The following is a 19,032-nucleotide window of genomic DNA, read 5'->3' on the forward strand; positions in this document are numbered from 1 at the left end:
GGCAGAGGCCTCTGTGACCATCTTGGTGGCTTAGGCCCGGCGGCCTTGGTGGCACCTTGGGTGATCCAAGTGGTCGTGACCCGGTGGGCAGGCTGGAGCCCACACTGGGCACTATTCCAGGCTCCTGGGGCTGCTCCCTGTCCCCACCCCCAACGACTTGCACTCCCACCCAGCGCACGGCAGCCCTCTGCTGGCCGCAGTGTTCTCCGAATCCGCCCGGATTGCCGGCTCCTCCGGCGGGGGTGGAACGGGGCTGGTCCAGGCTTCCCAGGTAGGACTGGTCTGTCATTCATGCTCTCTCCAGGCAGCTCTCCCAAGCTGTCTGTCCGGGAGGGGAGGCAACCGGCAGAAACTGCGAGGTGGGTTCTGCCCCCGCCCTCCACTAAGGGCCCAGCTCACTTTGGGGGGCTTCCTGGGCAGAAACACCTCACTAAGACCGTTCATCTAGCAGCCACTTACCAGTGTTGAGGTTTTTAGGAGAAGGTCCTTATGCTTAGGAAATAGATGCTAAATTCTATAGGTAAATGGTGTCGAGAAATGTGTAACTCAATTCCAGATGGTTCCCCAGAAAGTACACACACAAAGCAAATAAGGCAAAAATAGTCACTTGAATCTTCAGGGGCTGGTATTTCAGTGAACAGTGTGCTTGTTCTTTCAGCTCATCAGAGAGGATCCATCCCCAGTAAGGGGAGAACCCTCCATTGCAGACTTCTCCCCGGGCTTGGGGCGAGGCAGTGCAAGTGGAGGTGGGGGGTGGGGCTAGTGAGCTGTGTGTCCGAAACAGGCGTGGCTAACACTTAGATTGTTCGTGTAGCGGGTCGCTTGGGGAGAGCCAATGAGGCTTGCCCCCACACCACCCCTTGGCACGGCGACTGCTCGCAGCCTGGGGGTAGAAATGTCACAGAGGAGCAAACTGGGCTCAGTCCAGCATTAGGGTGGCTTCCAAGAACCAAGTTGGGCTGAGGAGTTCCAGAAGAGCGGCCTCTGCCCAGGGCCTGGACAGCTGATGGGGAGAGGCGGGGAGGGGTCCAAGGGGGGAGGCAGGGAAGGAGCTCAACAGTAGCTTGTGGGGATGAGGTGAGATGGGAGGGTCCCACTGGCCTCCCTGCTTTGCTCCCCCAGCGCCTTTGCTCGGGGGCCAAGGGAGATGGGCCCTCGCATGATAGGCTCCTGGGACAGAGTTTAGAGATTGGCTTCCAGGACACCAAGCCTCCCCCACCCCAACCTTGGGGATGTAGGGAGGGGACCCTGGGCAGAGAGCTGTAGGCCCTGGACAGAGGGGAGTCCTGGGTGCCACTGCCCTGAGCGGATGCTATGGTGTCGGGCGCCTCCTTGTGGGCTTAGGAACAACAGACAAGTTCGCAGGCCAAGTGGTCTGGCCACGGGGAGGCCCAGGGGAAGGCAGATCTGACTTCGAGGGGGAGAGCTAGTGATAGAATACATCACACCATGGAGAAGTATAATACAAGGAGAAAAACTTCACTTCTATTTTCACTGACTGGCAGCAGCCACTTGAAAAACATGTTCAGAATGTGCTTAGGCCCAGTCCAGGCTCAGTGGGGTAGTCTGTCGTGAGGGATGTCGGCCATGGGCAGATCTTCAGGCACTGGAGCTCCCACCAGCAGCAGCTGGCGACTTTCTGTAGCCTAAACACCATTCCCTCCCTCCCAGGCTGCAGTAAGTCAGAGGACAGGCAGGGGAGGAGGAAGGAGGGACAAGGACAAAGGACAGAGAACATGAAGGAGGTGGGGAGGCAGGCACAAGAGGCCATTCACAGGTACTGCCTGCTCAACTGCAGATGGGGTTCTTCAGGGGCCCAAGGACACCTACACCAGAAAAGGCATGTTCCTGTCACCAGGCAGGCGGAATAGGGCTGAGAGAGCTGAGTCCCTGAGGCCTTGCCCCCGGCCCCCAGCAGCAAGGAGGCCCGGACCAAGGGGAAGGCAATCAAGGACCTCTGCAGGTCCTTGACAGAACTGTTCTATGACAAGAAGGAAGGTTCCAGAACAGGAGGTTCCACTGTCTGGGAGCTTGTGGGCCAGGTGCTTGGAGCCCCTCACAGCACCTTGCCTGGGTTCATGAGGCCTCGGGGATCCAGCATGGCCTTCAGCTGCCGCATGGTCTCCATGCCCACGGCGCCCACCTCCTCCTGTAGCAGCTGCTGCTTGCCCAGTCCAATGCCATGTTCCCCAGTACACGTTCCGTGGAGTGCCAGTGCCCGCCTGGGAGCCAGTGAAGAGGTCCTCAGCAGGGTGCTCCTCCCCCCTCCCCACCAGCCAAGGGATTTGCTCTTACCTGCCCAGCTGTTTTCCAAAGGCCTTGACCCTGTCGAGCTCCTCGGGGTCCTCTGGGTCTACCACCAGGATGCAGTGGAAATTGCCATCGCCCACGTGTCCAACAATGGTTCCTAGGGGCCCAGAAGACAGAGCTGCTGCCCCAGCCAGGCCTCTCCCTCCCCTCCTGCACGGTGCTCCAGCAGTGGGCATGCGGACCTGTGAGTCCCGAGGCCTTCAGGTCCTCCTTGGTCTGCACCAGGATCTCCGGCAGCCGGGAGATGGGCACGCACACGTCAGTGGAATAGCCCTAGGTGGGGGCAGGTTTGTGAGGTTCTCCCCCCTCACCCCCTGCCGGCCCAGAGGTAAGAGGTCATTGTGGTCAAGGTTAAGAACAGGTCAGAGGAGGCTTGGCCTCACCCACAAAAACTAGCTGCTTTTCTCCAGGCCTGTTTTCCCTGGACAACCGGACTAGCGGCCAAAGTGAGTGCCCTGCCCTGCCCTGCCCTGCCCTGCCCTACCCGTGGAGGCTTTCCCAGCTGTCACCTTGCTTCCCACCCAGCTCTGTGCAGGGCCCCGAGCAGCCCACGTGGCCGAGCCTTCGCACGTGCTGCCTGGAGCCCAGTCTCCCCTTCCTGTGGGCTGACCCCTTCTGCTTCATCATCTCTCTCCAGCCAGCCTCTCCTCCGTGTGCACAAACCCTAAGAGCGCCTGCACTGTCCCTGTGCCCAGGCCGGGGCTCCCTCCACGAGGGTTTGGCAGACAACTACTTTCCCGCTAGACAGCGTCTGAGAAACAGCTGGGTAGGGGCAGTGCTGCCCCTGTGGGTCCCAGCCTACTGCTCGGGACAACAGGATGGTGGGGTGTGGGAGCCACGTCCACCCCAGCCCAACTCACCTTGCAGCCCGGCCGCAGGGCCAGAGCGGCGTACCAGGCGTTGTGCCGCGCCGCCCAGAGCCGGCTGCGCTCCTCAGCCTCCTTGGCCCAGCAGAAGTGGGAGCCTCCATTGTGCTGGGTGATCTCCTCTGCAAGGCCGGAGGCGGGGAGGGGGGTTCACACGGGGCCTTACTCAGGGCCAGCCTGTGCCCTGCACCCCACAGCACCCAGCACACCTGCCTGCTCTATCTGCTCGGCCAGTGCCCGCTCAGAACCATGGAACTCGAGGAAGAGTGTGGGTGCCACGGAGCAGTTCAGTTGGCTGTGCCTGTTGCAGGCATCCATCATGACTTCATCCAGAAACTCTGGGGCCAAGGAGAGGGCAGGTGAGGTGAGGCCCAGACTTCAAAGGGGGCCTCTTCCAGGGAGCCCACCTAGACTGTCTAGTCCCCAGCTCACCAATGCGGGCCACGGGCACTGCAGCCTGGAGGATGTGAACAGTGGTGTCCACGGCCGCCTGGACACTGGGAAATGCACAGGTGGCGGCCACCATGGCCTCAGGGGCAGGGTGCAAGCGCAGGGTGGCAGCTGTGATGAGTCCCAGTGTCCCCTCAGAGCCCACAAAGAGCCCTGTGAGGTTGTAGCCAGCTGCGCTCTTCCTGGACCCGGGTGACACACAAGGCAGGTGAGTGCCCGGCCATGAGATGATGGGTTTCTGGCCACAAGCCTGAGCTGGAAGCCCAGCACCGTCCCCCAGGCCCCTGCCAGGTGGGGAGTCGGCCCTGGCCTGCCGTCAAGGAACAGCCCAAATTAGCCTGGCACAGGGAGAACCGCCACACCTTCCACTTTGGCCTGTGTGACAGGAATCTCAGACCCCTCAGAAGCCTGGGCCTCCAATGCAGGAGGCCCCCTATCGGCGGGGAGACGGTGCTCACCGGAAGTGGCGGCCGAGGCCTGCAGTGTGAAGCAGCCGGCCGTCAGGCAGCACCACCTCCAGGTTGAGCACGTTGTCCCGCATGGTGCCGTAGCGCACAGCGTTTGTGCCGGAGGCCGCAGTGGCCACCATGCCACAGAGAGAGGCATCCGCACCTGGGTCTGCGGGGCAAAGAGTGGGCGGAAGGCAGCCTGGGGCATGCACCCGGGGACGGAGGGGTCCCCTCGAGCCCCACAAACAGCCCTGCCACCTGGGAGCCCTCAGGGCCCTGGGGAGGGGACTCAAGTTCCAGCCTACCCACAGGAAACCAGAGGCCACTGTCCCGCAGGTAGGTGTTGAGAACTTTGCGGGTGACGCCTGGCTCCACCACCACAGAGAAGTCCTCTGGATTCAGCTTCAGGATTCGGTCCATGTGGGTCAGGTTGACGCAGACACCGCCCTGGCAGGAGGGGTGCCAAGGAGCTGATGGACCTCCGTCTTCCCAGGGCCAGGCCACCTTCCATAGGACCTCACCTCCAGGCTGACCTGGCAGCCAGTCCGCAGCCCCCAGATGGCAGGTAAGGTGGGGTGGAGGCAGCCACAGTGTGACAAGTGGGAGGGGGCCAGAGCCCAGGCAGGGCGGGTTGGGGGGCTGCCTACCTGCACAGCGCAGACTCCACCCTCGAGCCCAGTGCCAGTGCCAAATGGGATGATGGGGACTCCTTCGCTGTAGCACAGGGCTGCCAGCCGGCTGACCTGTTCCACATTCTGGGGCCACACCACGGCCCCTGGAGGTTGGCACCTGGAAGCAGACCCTTAGCAGTTTCTGGGAGCATGGTGCCCTCTGGTTCTGCTCATGTCCAAGGAGCCCCAAGGTATCACAGGGCCTGAGGCTACATGGTGGGAGAGGGATGCGCACGAAGGAGAGGTAGAGAATGCCAGAACCCCCCTAAAACGGATGGGTGGGGGAGAAGACAGCCCAGGACTCTTACTCCCAGCCCAGGGCTCTGATGGGGGAAGGGCCCCCACACCTGTGAATGGACTCATCGTGCCCGTGCTGCTCGCAGTCTGCAGCAGCAGTGGACATGTGGGGGCTCCCCACAACTGCCTTCAGAGCCTCCACAAAGCCTTTGCCGAGCTCCCCCTGCAAAAAAGAAACACACTGCTAGAGTCACTCAGAGGCACCTGGGGCCCCGTGGCAGGTCCTGGAGTGGGGGAGGGGCTGCCAGCTCTTCTGGCCTCCCTGCACCCCACTGACACCACCCCAAGGGCCAGCAGCTAGGCCTTGCCAGTGGGCCCACTGGAAGCAAACCCACTCAACAAGAATGCCCCTTTCCAAACAGAACCATCGAGGTCAATGTTTCACTTGGGAAAAAACACTACCTGGGTAAAAATAGGAACCAGATTCACTCCACACAAAGGAGCATCACAGGGCTCCATAACGTAGCCAGACCTGCCTTAGTGGCTTCGAAGGGTTACTTATCTCTGTCCTTCCTCCACCACTGTCCCAGGCACACCGGGGAACACCGAGCTTGATAAAGGGAGAATGGGAAGGAAAACCCCATTGCCAGTCCTCTTACCTCCCAGGCATTGTTTCAAAATGTGTCTGTACATTTTGTACAGGGCGCCCTGGAGCCCACAAGCTTTTGATTTTACACCCCCCAGCCCCATTTGTGGCAGCTGAGGGGGCCTCGGCCCATCTCAACACCAACGCTTGGTACACAGTGAGCCCAGTCATCTGCTGCCCAAGGTCATAGGGTTCTGGTGCAGCACGGAGCCTGGTAGAAACTTGACATCCGGCCCCCCACCCTCCAGCGGGGTCCCCCCCACCTACCTGTGTCCCCCTGGAGCAGTAGCCCCTCCAGGGGAACAGCCCCCAGGTCCCAGCAGCCCGGAGCAGACTGGCCATGGTGAGGCAGCAGCCAGAGGGGTGTGCGCACAGAGGCGGGTGGCCAGGTGGCCGTGCCAGCCCAATGGCTGGGGCGGTGGTGGGGGGGCACTGCTTAAGGTGGCGCGGCCTTAAGGTGGCCCTGCCAGACCTTGCTGAGTCAGGTTCGGCAGTAGGCATGTGGGTCAGTACTTCTAAAGGAGAGGTGAGGCTTAACACAAGGGCAAACGGCATAGCAGCCTCTCCCTGGCTTCGTGCTCTGCGGTGCCTTCCCTTGGTCTTTCAAACAAAGGCAGTCTCTTTGCCACGGACTTAAAGGTCCTGCTGGTCCCTGCTTCCTCTCCACCTACCCCACTTCTTTCCAGTCTCCTCTTTGGCGTCTGAGTTCCAGTTTCCCTTTGGGTTCCTGTATCCCCTGAGCTCCAGCTCAGCTCAGGGCCTTGGCACACACCCTTCTTCTCTCTTACTCTGCACTCTCAGCTTCTGTCACACTTAGAGGAGACAGAGAGCAGGACTATGAGGAGGGAAGTGCAGGGAGGCAACTTAGGGGTGGGATGGTGTAAGGAAGTGAGGCAAGCCCGGAAGGCTCCCTGGAAGAGGAGAGCTAAGTAAGCCGTATAGTTCACCAGCTAAGTGAAGGGAAAGATGGCTGTTCTTTCATCTCCACCCTCCTGCTGGGTGGATTTCAGAACCATCCTGCGGTGATGTGGCTGCCGCTCTTGAAGCTCTTCCAAGCTCCGTTTTCCTTCCACAGCAAATTTGGAGAAGCATGCTGCTAACATTACTAAGACAAAGCTATTCCCAGCTTTGTTTTTCTTCTCAATTGAATCACGAATACAAACTCCTACTTGGGTCCTTCTCCCCAACCACGTTTGAATGAATTCACATTTCCACTCTCAGTGCGTTGCTTAAGTGGCTTGTCTCAAAAAACGTCTCTTTTACAGTTGGTTAGTTCAAATCAAGAGCCCGTGAAAGTCCACACAATGCATTTGGTTAACATGTCTCATAAATCTCTTCTCATCTCTAGCGGTTTCCCTCCCTGCTCACTTGTTTTCCCATGCCATTTATTTGTTCAAGAAACCGGGTCGGTCACTTGTTCTGCAGAATTTTCCACATTCTGTATGTGGATGAGTACATCCATGTGGTATTGCTTAATAGCTTCCTCTAGTGTCTGTATTTCATGTAAATTGTTAGGTCAAGATGTGGCACTGTCCAGGGTAACTTTCTGTTTCCGGAAGTATTCTGTGTCTGTGCTTCCATTAGCCACATGTAGCTAATGGTACTGGAGGTATCTATGGTTGGAGGAGAGACGCCAAAGAGAGTTTGCGGCAAACCCTAAAAGAAGAACCCCAATGTAGATCCCTAAGGTTTGGGAGCAGGGTCATGACATTTGCAACAGTATACACCATTCAGAAAAGTGCCCTTGGCCCACTACTAGGTCCTAGTTACGATGGTGAGTGTGATAACAAGACATCAAGTGGCCAGATGGCTGGAGCTGGCCATCATGAGCTGTGTTCTATCAGACTCACCAAGCCGTAAAGGCAGGTGGGTCCAAAACAACCCATCACTAGACAAAAGAGGAATAGACAAAACTGGGCACAAGCAGGGCCAGAGGGCAAAGTAAGCTGCACGGGTAGGTGGCTCGGATCCCCAGATCACCCACCATTGCCTGGCCAGCACCTTTCCCTCAGCTCACACCTATTTGGTCATAAGGGGGAACACTTACAACCAGCTGATAGAAGAAGGAAAAGTTCAAGCTCGATTCATGAATGGGTTGGCTCAGTATGAGGGTAAGCTAACAGGGGACTATTGCTGCACTATAGCTCTACGTAGGTGGTAACTGAAGTCCCTCCAGTTGGCAGAGCTCCAGGTCATGCACCTGATCGTCCCCTTTTGTAAAAAGAAAGATGGCCCAATAGAAGAATAAGTATGGGCTCATGGGCAATGGTGAATGGCTTTACTGCATGGTCAAGGGCCTATGAGGAGTGGGGCGCCTGGGTGGCTTAGTCGTTAAGCGTCTGCCTTCAGCTCAGGGCGTGATCCCGGAGTCCTGGGATCGAGCCCCACATCAGGCTCCTCCACTGGGAGCCTGCTTCTTCCTCTCCCGTTCCCCCTGCTTGTGTTCCCTCTCTCTCTGGCTGTCTCTCTCTCTCTGTCAAATAAATAAATAAAATCTTTTTTAAAAAAAAAAAAGGCCTATGAGGAGAAAGATTGGAAAATCAGGGTCAAAGAGGTTTGGAGAAGAGGCATGTAGATGGATGTCTAGGAGTAAGCACACAGTGGGATCTCTATAGCACAGGTATGACATGTTAACACTCACCAGTGAGCATCTGCCACGGAAGAGACCAAACGAAGCAAATAGCATGATTCTGCCGGTTATCACTGGCCAATGATATCAGTGGTCAATGACCACACCAGCGCTGGCTCAATGGTAGTAGGGATAGAGGCTAATAACGGATCCACCAGCATAGAGCCCACTCACTAAGGCTGATCTGGCTACTGCCACTGCTGGGTGTTAATGCTACTGCAACATTGAATCCCCCACATAGTACCATTCCTCTAGGAGACCAGCCAGCCACTTGGTCACAAGTCAATTACATCGGACCTCTTCCACTCTGAAAGGGGAGCAGTTTATGTGGGCTGAAATCAACACAACACATATTCTGTGTCTGTGTTTGCCTCTCTTGCCTCCATGGCCTCAGCCAGGCCTGCTGTCTGAAGGTTCACAGAGTATTTGATCCACCAACATAGTATACCACATAACATCACCTAAGGCCAAACAACCCACTTTTTTTGGGGGGAGGCGGTCAGGTCAGAGCAATGGTGGAATGGCCTTTGGGAGGTACAACTAAGGCACCAGCTTGGAAATGCATCTACTCTACTGTAGTCCCAGAAGAGGAAGATATTTTTATGTAACTAACAGATAAAAGGTGAGTATCAAAATGACTTTTAACTTTGTATTTTTAAATAATTTTTGACTTACAGAAAAATTGCAAAAATAGTACAGGGAGTTCCTATATACCCTTATCTTGGTTTTCACTAGTGTTTACATTATATGTAACCATAGTACAGTTGTCAAAACTAAGAACCAGTAAAATACTCATTGACAGAGGATTGATGCAAATTTGATTTCAGCTCTTCCGCTAACGTCCTCTTGTTTTTTTGTTTTGTTTTGGTTTGGTTTGGCTTGGTTTGGTTTTTTTGGTGGAGGAGTTGTTTGGTCCAGGATCTAATCCATCATCTCATTCTGCATTGAGTTGTCTTGGCTCCTTTGTCTCCTACAACCTGTGACAATTCCTTCATCTTTCCTTGTCTTTCTGACCTTGACATTTTGAGGAGTACTGGTCAGTTACTTTACTGAATGTTCTTCAGTTTGGATTGCCTGATGTTTTCTCGTGAGTAGATTGAGGTCATGCTCGTTTGGCACCAATACCACAGAAGCAATGTGCTCTTCTCAATATATCGTATAGGCGGTTTAAGATGTCGGTGTGTCGTATTAGCAGTGAGTTAACATTGATCACTTGGTTTAGGTCATGTCTGTGGGGTTTCGGCACTGTGAAGTTACTATTTTTCTCTTTTTAATTAATAAATATATTGGGGTAGATACTTGAAGACTGTGCAAATATCCTGTTTCACTTCACTTTCATCCACTATTCTTAGCATCTACTGATGGATCTTGTCTGTAATTATTGTTATTGTGGTATTGTGTGTTCTAATGGTGATTTTCTACTTCTCTTGTTCTTTCTATATTATTTAATTAGAATTATTCTCTAAGGAAGAGTCATCCCTTCTGCCTTATTTATTTATTTACTTACTCAGTTATTTATATATTACTAATATGGGCTCATGGATATTTATTTTATTCAATAGGTTATAACCTAATATTGTCATTATTTTGGTGATCAGTCAGTTTTGGCTTTGGCCACTGGAGGCCTCTGCCATATGGGTTTCTGTGCCCTTTAGAGTAGTGCGTACTTTTTTTTGAGCACTATCTTGCTTTCTAGTACTCTAAGATAGTCCAGGCTCATCCTGTCTGTCCCCTGCTTAGACCAGTAACCAACCACTTTTCCAAGGACTTCTGGTTCCTTTAAGTGGAGAGTAGTATTTAGAACTCAGGAGTTGTGTGTTAGGTGTGCTCCTAAATGCAACAATAAGAAAACAAAAAACAAGATTTAAAAATGGGCAAAAGATCTGAACAGACACGTCACCAATGAAATCATACAGATGGAAAATAAGCATATGAAGAGATGCTTAACATCACCTGTCATCACAGAATTACAAGTTAAAACAAGATGCCACTAAGCACATTTTAGAATGATGAAAAATTTTTAAAAATTGACATCAAATGCTGACAAGGACACAGAGCAACAGGAATTCTCATTCACTGCTGGTGGGAATGCAAAATGGGACAATCACTTTGGAAGACAGCTTGACAGTTTCTTATAAAGCTAAACATAGTCTTACCATATGATCTAGCAATCTTGTTCCTGAGTACTTACCCAATTGAGTTGAAAACGTATGTCCCTACAGAAGTCTGCACATGAATGTTTACAGCAGCTTTGTTCATAATCACCAAAAAACTAGAATCAACCAAGTTGTCCATCCAAAGATGTATGGGTAAGCCAACCATAGTCCATTAATACAAGGGAATATTTGTCAGCTCCGAAAAGTCACACAAAGACATGGAGGAATCTTAAGTGCATAGTGCCAAGCGAAAGAAATCAGTCTGAAAAAGCGACATAGCATATGATTCCAACCATGTGACAATCTGGAAAAGATAAAACTAGGGAGGCAGTAAAAAGACCAGTGGTTGCCAGGGATTTGAGCTGCAGGGGATGAATACATGAACTACAGGGGATTTTTACGGTGGTAAAGCTATTCTGTCTGATACAGTAATGGTGGATACATGACCTTAGGGGATGTTCAAAACCTAGGGAACTTTACAACACCAAGAGTAAACCTCTTCTTACTGCAAACAAATTTTTAAAAAATCATTTAGGGGGTTGGAAGATCCCAGGAAAGAATGCAGGCTGTGACAAGAGAATTTAACTGCAGCTTTCTAAATGCATGGAGCAACCTCCCTGAAGGAGGGGGGGGGAGAGAAGTGCTGACCTAAGTAACTTCGGGAATGGAGTGTGTAAGACTAAAGGCAAAAGAAACTGCCCATAAGTACTATGCTCTAGTCAGTACCACAGGGGCACGAATTAACAGTTCCGATACAACCACACATATATACTGGATTGATTGAATAAATTAATACATGAGGAGAAGAGACAAGTCCCCCATGCCGAAGAATTCCAAATAAGTTATGGAGATACTCAACCCTAAAGATAGGGAGCATAACTTCCCACTCCCAAAATGTGGGCTGTTCAGAGTGACTTCTTTCCAAAGAGTACAATGGAAAGGGGAAAGGAAAAGAGCCAGTTTGCAGTGGAGAGATCTGACAAACACTACTTGGCCAAGGTCAGTATCAACAGTCATAAATTGTGTTGATAGCATGCACCTGTGCTGGGTTCAAGAGTAGCCTCCCCAAATTCATGTCCTTCCCAAGACCTCAGAATTTGACTCTATTTGGAAGTTGGGTCATTGCAGGTGTAATTAGTTAAGACGGAGTGATTCTGGAGTAGGGTTGGCCCTTAATCCAATATGACTGGTGTCCTTGTAAGAAGAGAAGAGACATAGGGACAAGAGCTGAGAATGTCGTGTGACAAAGGAGGCAGGGACTGACGTGCTGCAGCAGGAGCCAAGGAAGCTAGGGAAACCACTGGAAGCTAGAGAGAAGCAAAGAAGGATTTTCCCATGGGTTTCAGAGGTTGCATGTCTCTGCCAATGCCTTGATTTCAGACTTTCAGGCTCCAGAATCAGGAAAGAACAAATTTATGTTGCTTTAAGTTAGCTTGTGGTACTTTGTTATGAAAGCCCTAGGAAATTGGTAGAGTAGCCTTGACATGATATGATGAAAATGGTCCCTTACCTTTCCTCCCCAGAACCCATAACTCCTGTCCAATCAGGAGAAAAGCACCGAACAAAGGCCAATAGAGGAGCATCCTGCAAAATACCTGACCAGAACTCCTCAGAACTGTCAGCGTCAACAAAAACAAGGAAAGTCAGAGAAACAATGACAGCCAAGAAGGGCCTATCCCTTAATCCACTAGAGCTGCTGAAACCATTAACAACATGTGTTTCTCATAGTTCTGGAGGCCAGAAAGTCTGAGCTTTATTCTTTCCATTTGTAAACAGAGATACTTGGACCAATAGACACCCTGATCCATTCTGTTTCTGGATCTACTCATGAAAAATGGGAATCTTTGATTCAGTTGCTTAATTTTGTAATAATACTTGGCCCAGTAATACTCATACCCATGTCTTTTTTTTAAGATTTTATTTATTTATTTGAGACAGAGAGAGCATGAGCACGAGAGGGGGGAGGGGCGGGGAGAGGGAGAAGCAGGCTCCTCGCTGAAGAGGAACCCCAACGTGGAGCCCCAACCCAGGACCCTGAAATCATGACCTGAGCCAAAGCACATGCTTAACCAACTGAGCCACCCAGGTACCCCTAACCACGTCTTCCTGATCCATATGAAATTATCTCTAAATCCTCTATAAAAATAATGCATGCAGTGCTGAAACTTATTCAGAATGACTATGACTTTGTTTTTTCACTTTACAAACTATTCTGCATTTTATTTTTTTAAATTTAAATTCAATTAGCCAACATATAGTACCACATTAGTTTCAGATGTAGAGTTCAATAATTCATCAGTTGCATAGAACACAGAATGACTTTTTTGCAGACCCAAGATGTGGCCAATAGGAGAAACAGACTGAAGGGGCAGCTCCTCCCCTCGCACGGGTACCACTTGCTCCCCTGAGGGGGGTGGCACTGAAAAGTTGGGTGGTGCTGGTAGCCGCCCCCCTCAGGCAAGATGCAGGCTGCAATGACAGCCCCTGGGACCCCCTGGTGGACAGGACTACAAAATTGGATGATTCCGGTCCTGGTTGCATTTCAAGTATCATTAAGTTCCTGTTTCTGTCATTCGTTCATTCCTCATCTATCCCAAGCATAGTGCTGGGAAGGCAGAGATAAATGAAACAGTCCCTGTATACCCAGGGGATCCTTGGATATAATCTTCCTAAGCCATTGAGAGAATCCTTCACTCCTCAGGGAGAAAGATAAACTTGTCAGATGCTCAGTAGGATAACTGGATTTTGCTGGTTCAAGCTGTTCCATTTATGTTTAATTTATGTGTAAAATGAAGGAACGAAAGCATGAGGTATTCACTTTGCTCAGATTTGGAAGGATTTTTTTGCAGCTTCCTACTTTGCAATTTTGCCAGGAGAAAAATAGATTGAAGGCCACTTCTCAGAGCCCCCAGACGGGGAAGGAAAAGCTGGTATCAGGTATCCTTCCCTTCCATCATCTCAGGTATGAAAGAGGGAGGCAAGTCGACTTGCTGGGAGGAATGGAAAGCGGATGGAGTGGTGTCGTCAGACACTGGGAATAACCAAAGGCATCTGCCAGTAGAGTCTGATGGTAGAGTCATGGAATTATGATTATGGAGCCTAATACCAGATTGCAGAGTCTTGACTCAAACTTCACCTGCTCAGTAAAGCCTTCTCTAGCCACTCTGTTCCAAAATGCACCCCACCACAGCACTCCTGATAGGTCCTCTTTAGTGGTGAGCGCCACCTGACGTGGGGCATATCTTACCTTTTGTTTATTGCCTCTCCCCCAACAGGAATGAGAGCTCTCAAGGGGAGGGAGCTCTCCTTCACAGGTGCTTGACAAACCTCGATTGAAAGAATGTGGAATCAAGGGGTAGAAAATAAAGACACCTGGTGGAAAAACCCGACCCTGTCACTCAGGACCTTAGAAAGAAAATCATTTTAAGACCTGGCAAGGAGTAGGGAATCGCTATTAGTATGTGGCCAAAAATTCTTCTTAAACAATGACCTTCTCAGGTTTGGAGTCCAGAGAAGGAACAGAAAGTTAATAATTAAAATTTAACATGATCAGGAAAATGCAAAGGTGAAAATTCTTCAGAAGAAACAACACTGTTTTCAACATATAAATGGCAAAGAAAGAAAAGATATGGATGAAGTACCTACGTATTAAAAGACATCAATCACAGGATGTGGACTCATCTGGATCTTGAGTTATAAAAACTTGAAGAAATATATAATGTTTCTGAAAAGAATGTGGAAATACAAGGGCGCCCGGGTGGCTGAGCCGGTTAAGTGTCAGCCTTCAGCTCAGGTCATGATCCTGGGGTCCTGGGATCAAGTCCCCACATCGGCTCCTTGCTAATAATACTTAGACATCACTTTCCTGCAAAAGCAGTTGGAGAGGACGGGGGCCCTCCTGGTGCCACAGCAGGATTCCAGAGAGTGGCACCCCACTGGACTAACGGTCATTGCGTTCTGTGCTCTGGGGCACAAAATTCTTCTTCTAGAGAAGCAATGCTCATTTCACTTAAGAGTAGCTTTAATTGGGGGCGCCTGGGTGGCACAGCGGTTAAGCGCCTGCCTTCGGCTCAAGATGTGATCCCGGCGTTACGGGATCGAGCCCCACGTCAGGCTCCTCCGCTATGAGCCTGCTTCTTCCTCTCCCGCTCCCCCTGCTTGTGTTCCTTCTCTCGCTGGCTGTCTCTCTCTGTCAAATAAATAAAATCTTAAAAAAAAAAAAAAGAGTAGCTTTAATGGAGCAGTAAAAATTATTAATTGTATTAAGTCTCAGCCTTTGGGCGTGCCTTTTTCATGCTCTGATGAAACAGGAAGAATAAACAAGTACTCCTGCCCCACACAGGAGCGTGATGGTTGTCTCCGGGGAAATCACTCACGCAGTCCTTTGAGTCGTGAGCTGAACTAGCTGCTTTTCTCATGGAACCACCATTTTTACTGGGTTGGCTGAGAGTCAAATGAAGGCTGGCTGTTAAAATGAATGAAGTGAGCTGTCACTTCAAGGAAAACAACGGACTATATTTGTTGCCCAATGATAAAATGAGCTTTCAAGTGAAGATCAGAATTTTGGCAAAAACTTGTATCTGCTTCCCAATACTTAAAGCTTTTCTGATGAGACCAGTGGTGATATTATTGTGGTCCTTTGATACTATGTAATGAAATATATGAACATTTAAAAGATCTTCATGACTTAGTGAGCCAGTTATTTTTCGAATGACCAAGGCGTGACATTACAAAATCATGCCTGAATAAATGATCTGTTCAACGTGCAAGAACGACCAATGGATTTTTTTAAAGAATTTATTTATTTATTCATTTGAGACAGAGCAAGAGAGACAAAGCACAAGTGGCGGTGGGGGGGGGGGGAGCAGAGGGAGAAGGAGAAGCAGACTCCCCGTGGATTAGGGAGCCCAACACAAGCCTCAATCCCAGGACCCTGGGATCACTACCTGAGCTGAAGGCAGCCCCTTAACCAACTGAGCCACCCAGGTGCCCCCCAACGGATTTTAATATAACAGAGTACGAAAGTTCATTGATAAGGTCACGTGTTGTGATATATGACCTCTGCCCCATGGTAACGTCTTTTGAGCAAGTTAACAAAAATAAAAGACTTTTTTTGTTAATGCCTATGAACAAACCACACTGTTATTTATGTGCTCCACTTTCAATAGTCACTATTATTACAGTTAAAATCCCTTTACATCCTATAGCAGTGCCATCCAAGCATGTACCTAATGTTGGTGCCAGTGCCTGTTGGAACAGAAGTAGGTATTCCAACACACTAAGAAGGGGATCTAACAACCTGTAGGATATACTGGGTAGTTGACTGAGAAGAGAGCACTCCGTGAAACTTTAGTGGAAAGTCAAAGAAATCAAAAGCAACATTTAAGATTTTTTTTAAGATTTTATTTATTTATTTGACACACACACACCCACCCACACAGAGCACAAGCAGGGGTAGCTGCAGGCAGAGGGAGAAGCAGGCTCCCCGCTGAGCAGGGAGCCTAGGGCAGAACTTGATCCCACTGAGCCAAAGGCAAACGCTTAACCAACTGAGCCACCCAGGCGCTCCAACATTTAAGATTTTTAAAAAATTTTTTTAAGTAATCTCTACACCCAACGTGGGACGCACACACACAACCCCAAGGTCAAGGTTCACATGTACCACTGGCTGGGCCGGCCAGGTGCCCCTAAAAGCAACAGTTAAATAAAAATATGCAATGTGCTTTCCAAAAACATTCTGTACACTTGCCCTTTATTCCTAAGAGGAAATTAATAGAAAATAATGTGGTTTTGAATTTTTCAAGCTCTTCAGAAACAGTCCACACACACAGTATTCTGTGTTAAGCATAAGGCGGTAGGAGACTTTATTTTGTGTGTGCATATGGGGGATGGGGGTTCTTCCCTCTTTTTGTACATTCCAGTAGTCTTTTCAAAATACACCAAAAGGTATTCATTATTTTCTGTAATACATTTTTATATCAAATAGTTATTAGTCTCTCTTTTTAAAAAAATGTCCTGAGTAGTCTGTTTTCCTTTCTGAAGTATGGAATTATTCCATCAAATTAAAAAATAGAACAGTGTAATTAGTAAATAACAAAATTACCTTTCAGAGAATTTGATTTTTAGTGATTTAGAGTTATGCATCACTTCAATCCAGTACATTATTTTTTTAATTCTTTTTTTCCCCATTTTTAAAAAATTTAAATTCAATTAATTAACATATAATGTATTATTTGTTTCAGGGGTACAGGTCTGTGATCCATCAGTCTTAAATAATACCCAGGGCTCATTACAACACATACCCTCCCCCATGTCCATCACCCAGTTTATTTTTTTTAATTCTGCTAAAATATGCATAACAGGAAATTTACCATTTTAACTATTTTAAGCATACACTTCAGTGGCATTAAGCATATTCACAATGTTGTATAGCCACCAGATCTCTCTCTCTCTCTTTTTAGATTATTATTTATTTATTTTTTTAGGGACAGAGAATGAGCAGGGCTGGAGGGGCAAAGGAAGAGAGAGATTCTCAAGCAGCCTCCGCTTGACTCATGACTGGAAATCATGAGGCGGGAGCTCAACCGACAGCCACCCAAGCACCCCAGCACTATCTCTTTTCAGAACCTTTTCATCGGGGCGCCTGGGTGGCTCAGTCGTTAAGCGTCTTCCTTCAGCTCAGATCCCAGGGTCCTGGGATTGAGCCCCGCATCGGGCTCCCTGTTCGGTGGGAAGTCTGCTTCTCCCTCTCACTCTCCCTCTGCTTGTGTTTCCTCTCTCGCTCTCTCTCTCTCTGTCAAATAAATAAATAAAATATTTTTTTAAAAAAGAACCTTTACATCATCCCCATGCCTCTGTCCCTCTAGTCCTTGGTAATCTCTATTCTATTTTCTCTATGAATTTGCCTATTCTAGATCCTTCATGTAAGTGGAATTACACAATATTGGCTTAGTTCATTTAGCGTATCTTCAGTGTTCAGCCACGCTGCAGCATGTGTCAGAACTTCATTCTTTTTTTAGCTGGATAATATTCCATCATATGTATATACCACATTTATTTATCTGTTCTTTTCTCGATGGGCACTCAGGTTCTTTCTGCTGTTTGGCTATTGTGGAATAATGCCACTATGAACATTGATGTACAAGTACCTTTTGGAAACCATATATTGTTAACTAACAGCTAGTTGCTACCACCACGCACATAGCAGAATGGCCAAAATCCACAACAGCGATCATAACAAATGCTGGTAAGGATGTGGAGCAACATGAACTCTCATTCACTGCTGGTGGGAATGCAAAATGGCATAGCCACTTTGAAACACACTCCTACCATATGAGCTAGCAATTATACTCCTTAGCACTTACCAAAGAAGCTATTTTATTTCCACACAAAACCCTGCACATGAATGTTTATAGCAGCTTTATTCATAATCGTCAAAACTTGGAAGCAACCACTCAGTAGGTGAATGGATAAATAAATGGCAGTACAACCATATAGCAGAATATTATTTAGTGGAAAAAGGAAATGAGCCTATTGGGGCACATGGCTGGCTCAGTCAGTGGCTTGTGTGACTCTTGATCTCAGGGTTGTGAGTTCAAGCCCCATGTTGGGTGTAGAGATCATTTAAAATAAAATAAAAAATCAGCTATCAAGCCATGAAAAGATATACTGGAACCTCTAATGCCTATTTCTAAGGGAAAGAAGCTAATCTGAAAAGGCTACATTCTATATGATTCCAACTATACTAAAGTATGCACGTGTAAATATCAGTGTTTTCCAGGGGTTCAGGGAGGAGAAAGGGATGAATAGAAGGAGCACAGGGGATGAAAAATTATTCTGTATGATATTATAGTGGTGGATACATATCATTATATGTTATACATTATATATATGCACATATCAAAATCCATAGAATGTACAGCACCAAGAGTGAACCCTAATGTAAACTATAGACTTTGGGTGATGTGTCAACGTACCTTTCATTATAACAAATGTACCACTGTGGTAGGGGATGCTGATAGTGGAGGAGATTGTGCATGTGCGGGGGTGGGGGAGTATGGAAATTCTCTGTACTTCTCCTCAAATTTTGCTGTGAACATAAAACTGTGCTAAAAAATAAAGACAAAAGAAGCTAGTTACAGCCCATGATATCTTTATGGCCAGTTTATTTTTTTTTTTAAAGATTTTATTCTTAAGTAATCTCTACACCCAACAGGGGCTCGAACCCATAACCCTGAGATCCAGAGTTGCATGCTCCACGGACTGAGCCAGCTAGGCACCCCTGGCCAATTTTATTTTTTAAAAAATCAGAAAGGTATGAATTTAATGTTACACACAGTTATCTTTGAAAAATTATAGTTGACATTTACTTTCATATTTTCTAATTAGTTATCATAGATTACCTATGTAATCTTTAAAAGCCAGGTTTTTATATTTGGGGTTTGGTGGTGGTTATAACTCATAACCCTTTCTGGGGGAAATGAACAGACACGGGATTATCGCCTCCACCAGGGATTATCTCGGTCACACTCCTGCCACCGCCAAACTAGGAGAAAATCTTCCTGCGAGTCCCTACAGCGGCCCTCCCAAGGACTTATGGGAAATGTAGTCCCGGAGTT

General features: G+C 48.7%; 1 protein-coding gene across 2 annotated transcripts; it reads right to left on the reverse strand.

The window, feature by feature from the left end:
• Positions 1 to 1,463: 1,463 nt before the first annotated feature.
• On the reverse strand, positions 1,464 to 6,284 carry LDHD (lactate dehydrogenase D). 2 transcript variants are annotated; one of them, XM_008689714.2, is made up of 11 exons: positions 5,897 to 6,021; positions 5,094 to 5,206; positions 4,723 to 4,864; positions 4,381 to 4,522; positions 4,085 to 4,244; positions 3,609 to 3,808; positions 3,386 to 3,514; positions 3,171 to 3,298; positions 2,493 to 2,583; positions 2,296 to 2,407; positions 1,464 to 2,222 (listed from the first exon to the last, which is right to left on the reverse strand). In XM_008689714.2, exons 1-11 carry the CDS (start codon positions 5,969 to 5,971, stop codon positions 2,057 to 2,059), a joined length of 1,458 nt encoding a protein of 485 aa, XP_008687936.1. In that variant the 5' UTR covers positions 5,972 to 6,021; the 3' UTR covers positions 1,464 to 2,056. The 2 variants fall into 2 exon arrangements, with proteins under 2 accessions (XP_008687936.1, XP_040489527.1); XM_040633593.1 differs by lacking the exons at positions 1,464 to 2,222; positions 2,296 to 2,407; positions 2,493 to 2,583; positions 3,171 to 3,298 and having other exon boundaries at positions 3,387 to 3,514; positions 3,609 to 3,936; positions 5,897 to 6,284.
• Between the last annotated feature and the right edge of the window lie 12,748 nt (positions 6,285 to 19,032).

The sequence above is a fragment of the Ursus maritimus genome, unplaced genomic scaffold (assembly GCF_017311325.1).
Source record: "Ursus maritimus isolate PB19 unplaced genomic scaffold, ASM1731132v1 scaffold_19, whole genome shotgun sequence".
NCBI classification, from domain to species: Eukaryota; Metazoa; Chordata; class Mammalia; order Carnivora; family Ursidae; genus Ursus; species Ursus maritimus.

Bases quoted from the DNA above. Each gene is read 5' to 3' on its own strand.
- LDHD (XM_008689714.2), bottom strand. From the start codon at position 5,971: ATGGCCAGTCTGCTCCGGGCTGCTGGGACCTGGGGGCTGTTCCCCTGG. The intron at 4,245-4,380 runs GTAGGCTGGAAC...TTTGCCCCGCAG, and splicing joins TGGCCTCTGGTTTCCTGTGG to ACCCAGGTGCGGATGCCTCT. The intron at 2,223-2,295 runs GTAAGAGCAAAT...ACTGGCTCCCAG, and splicing joins TTTGGAAAACAGCTGGGCAG to GCGGGCACTGGCACTCCACG.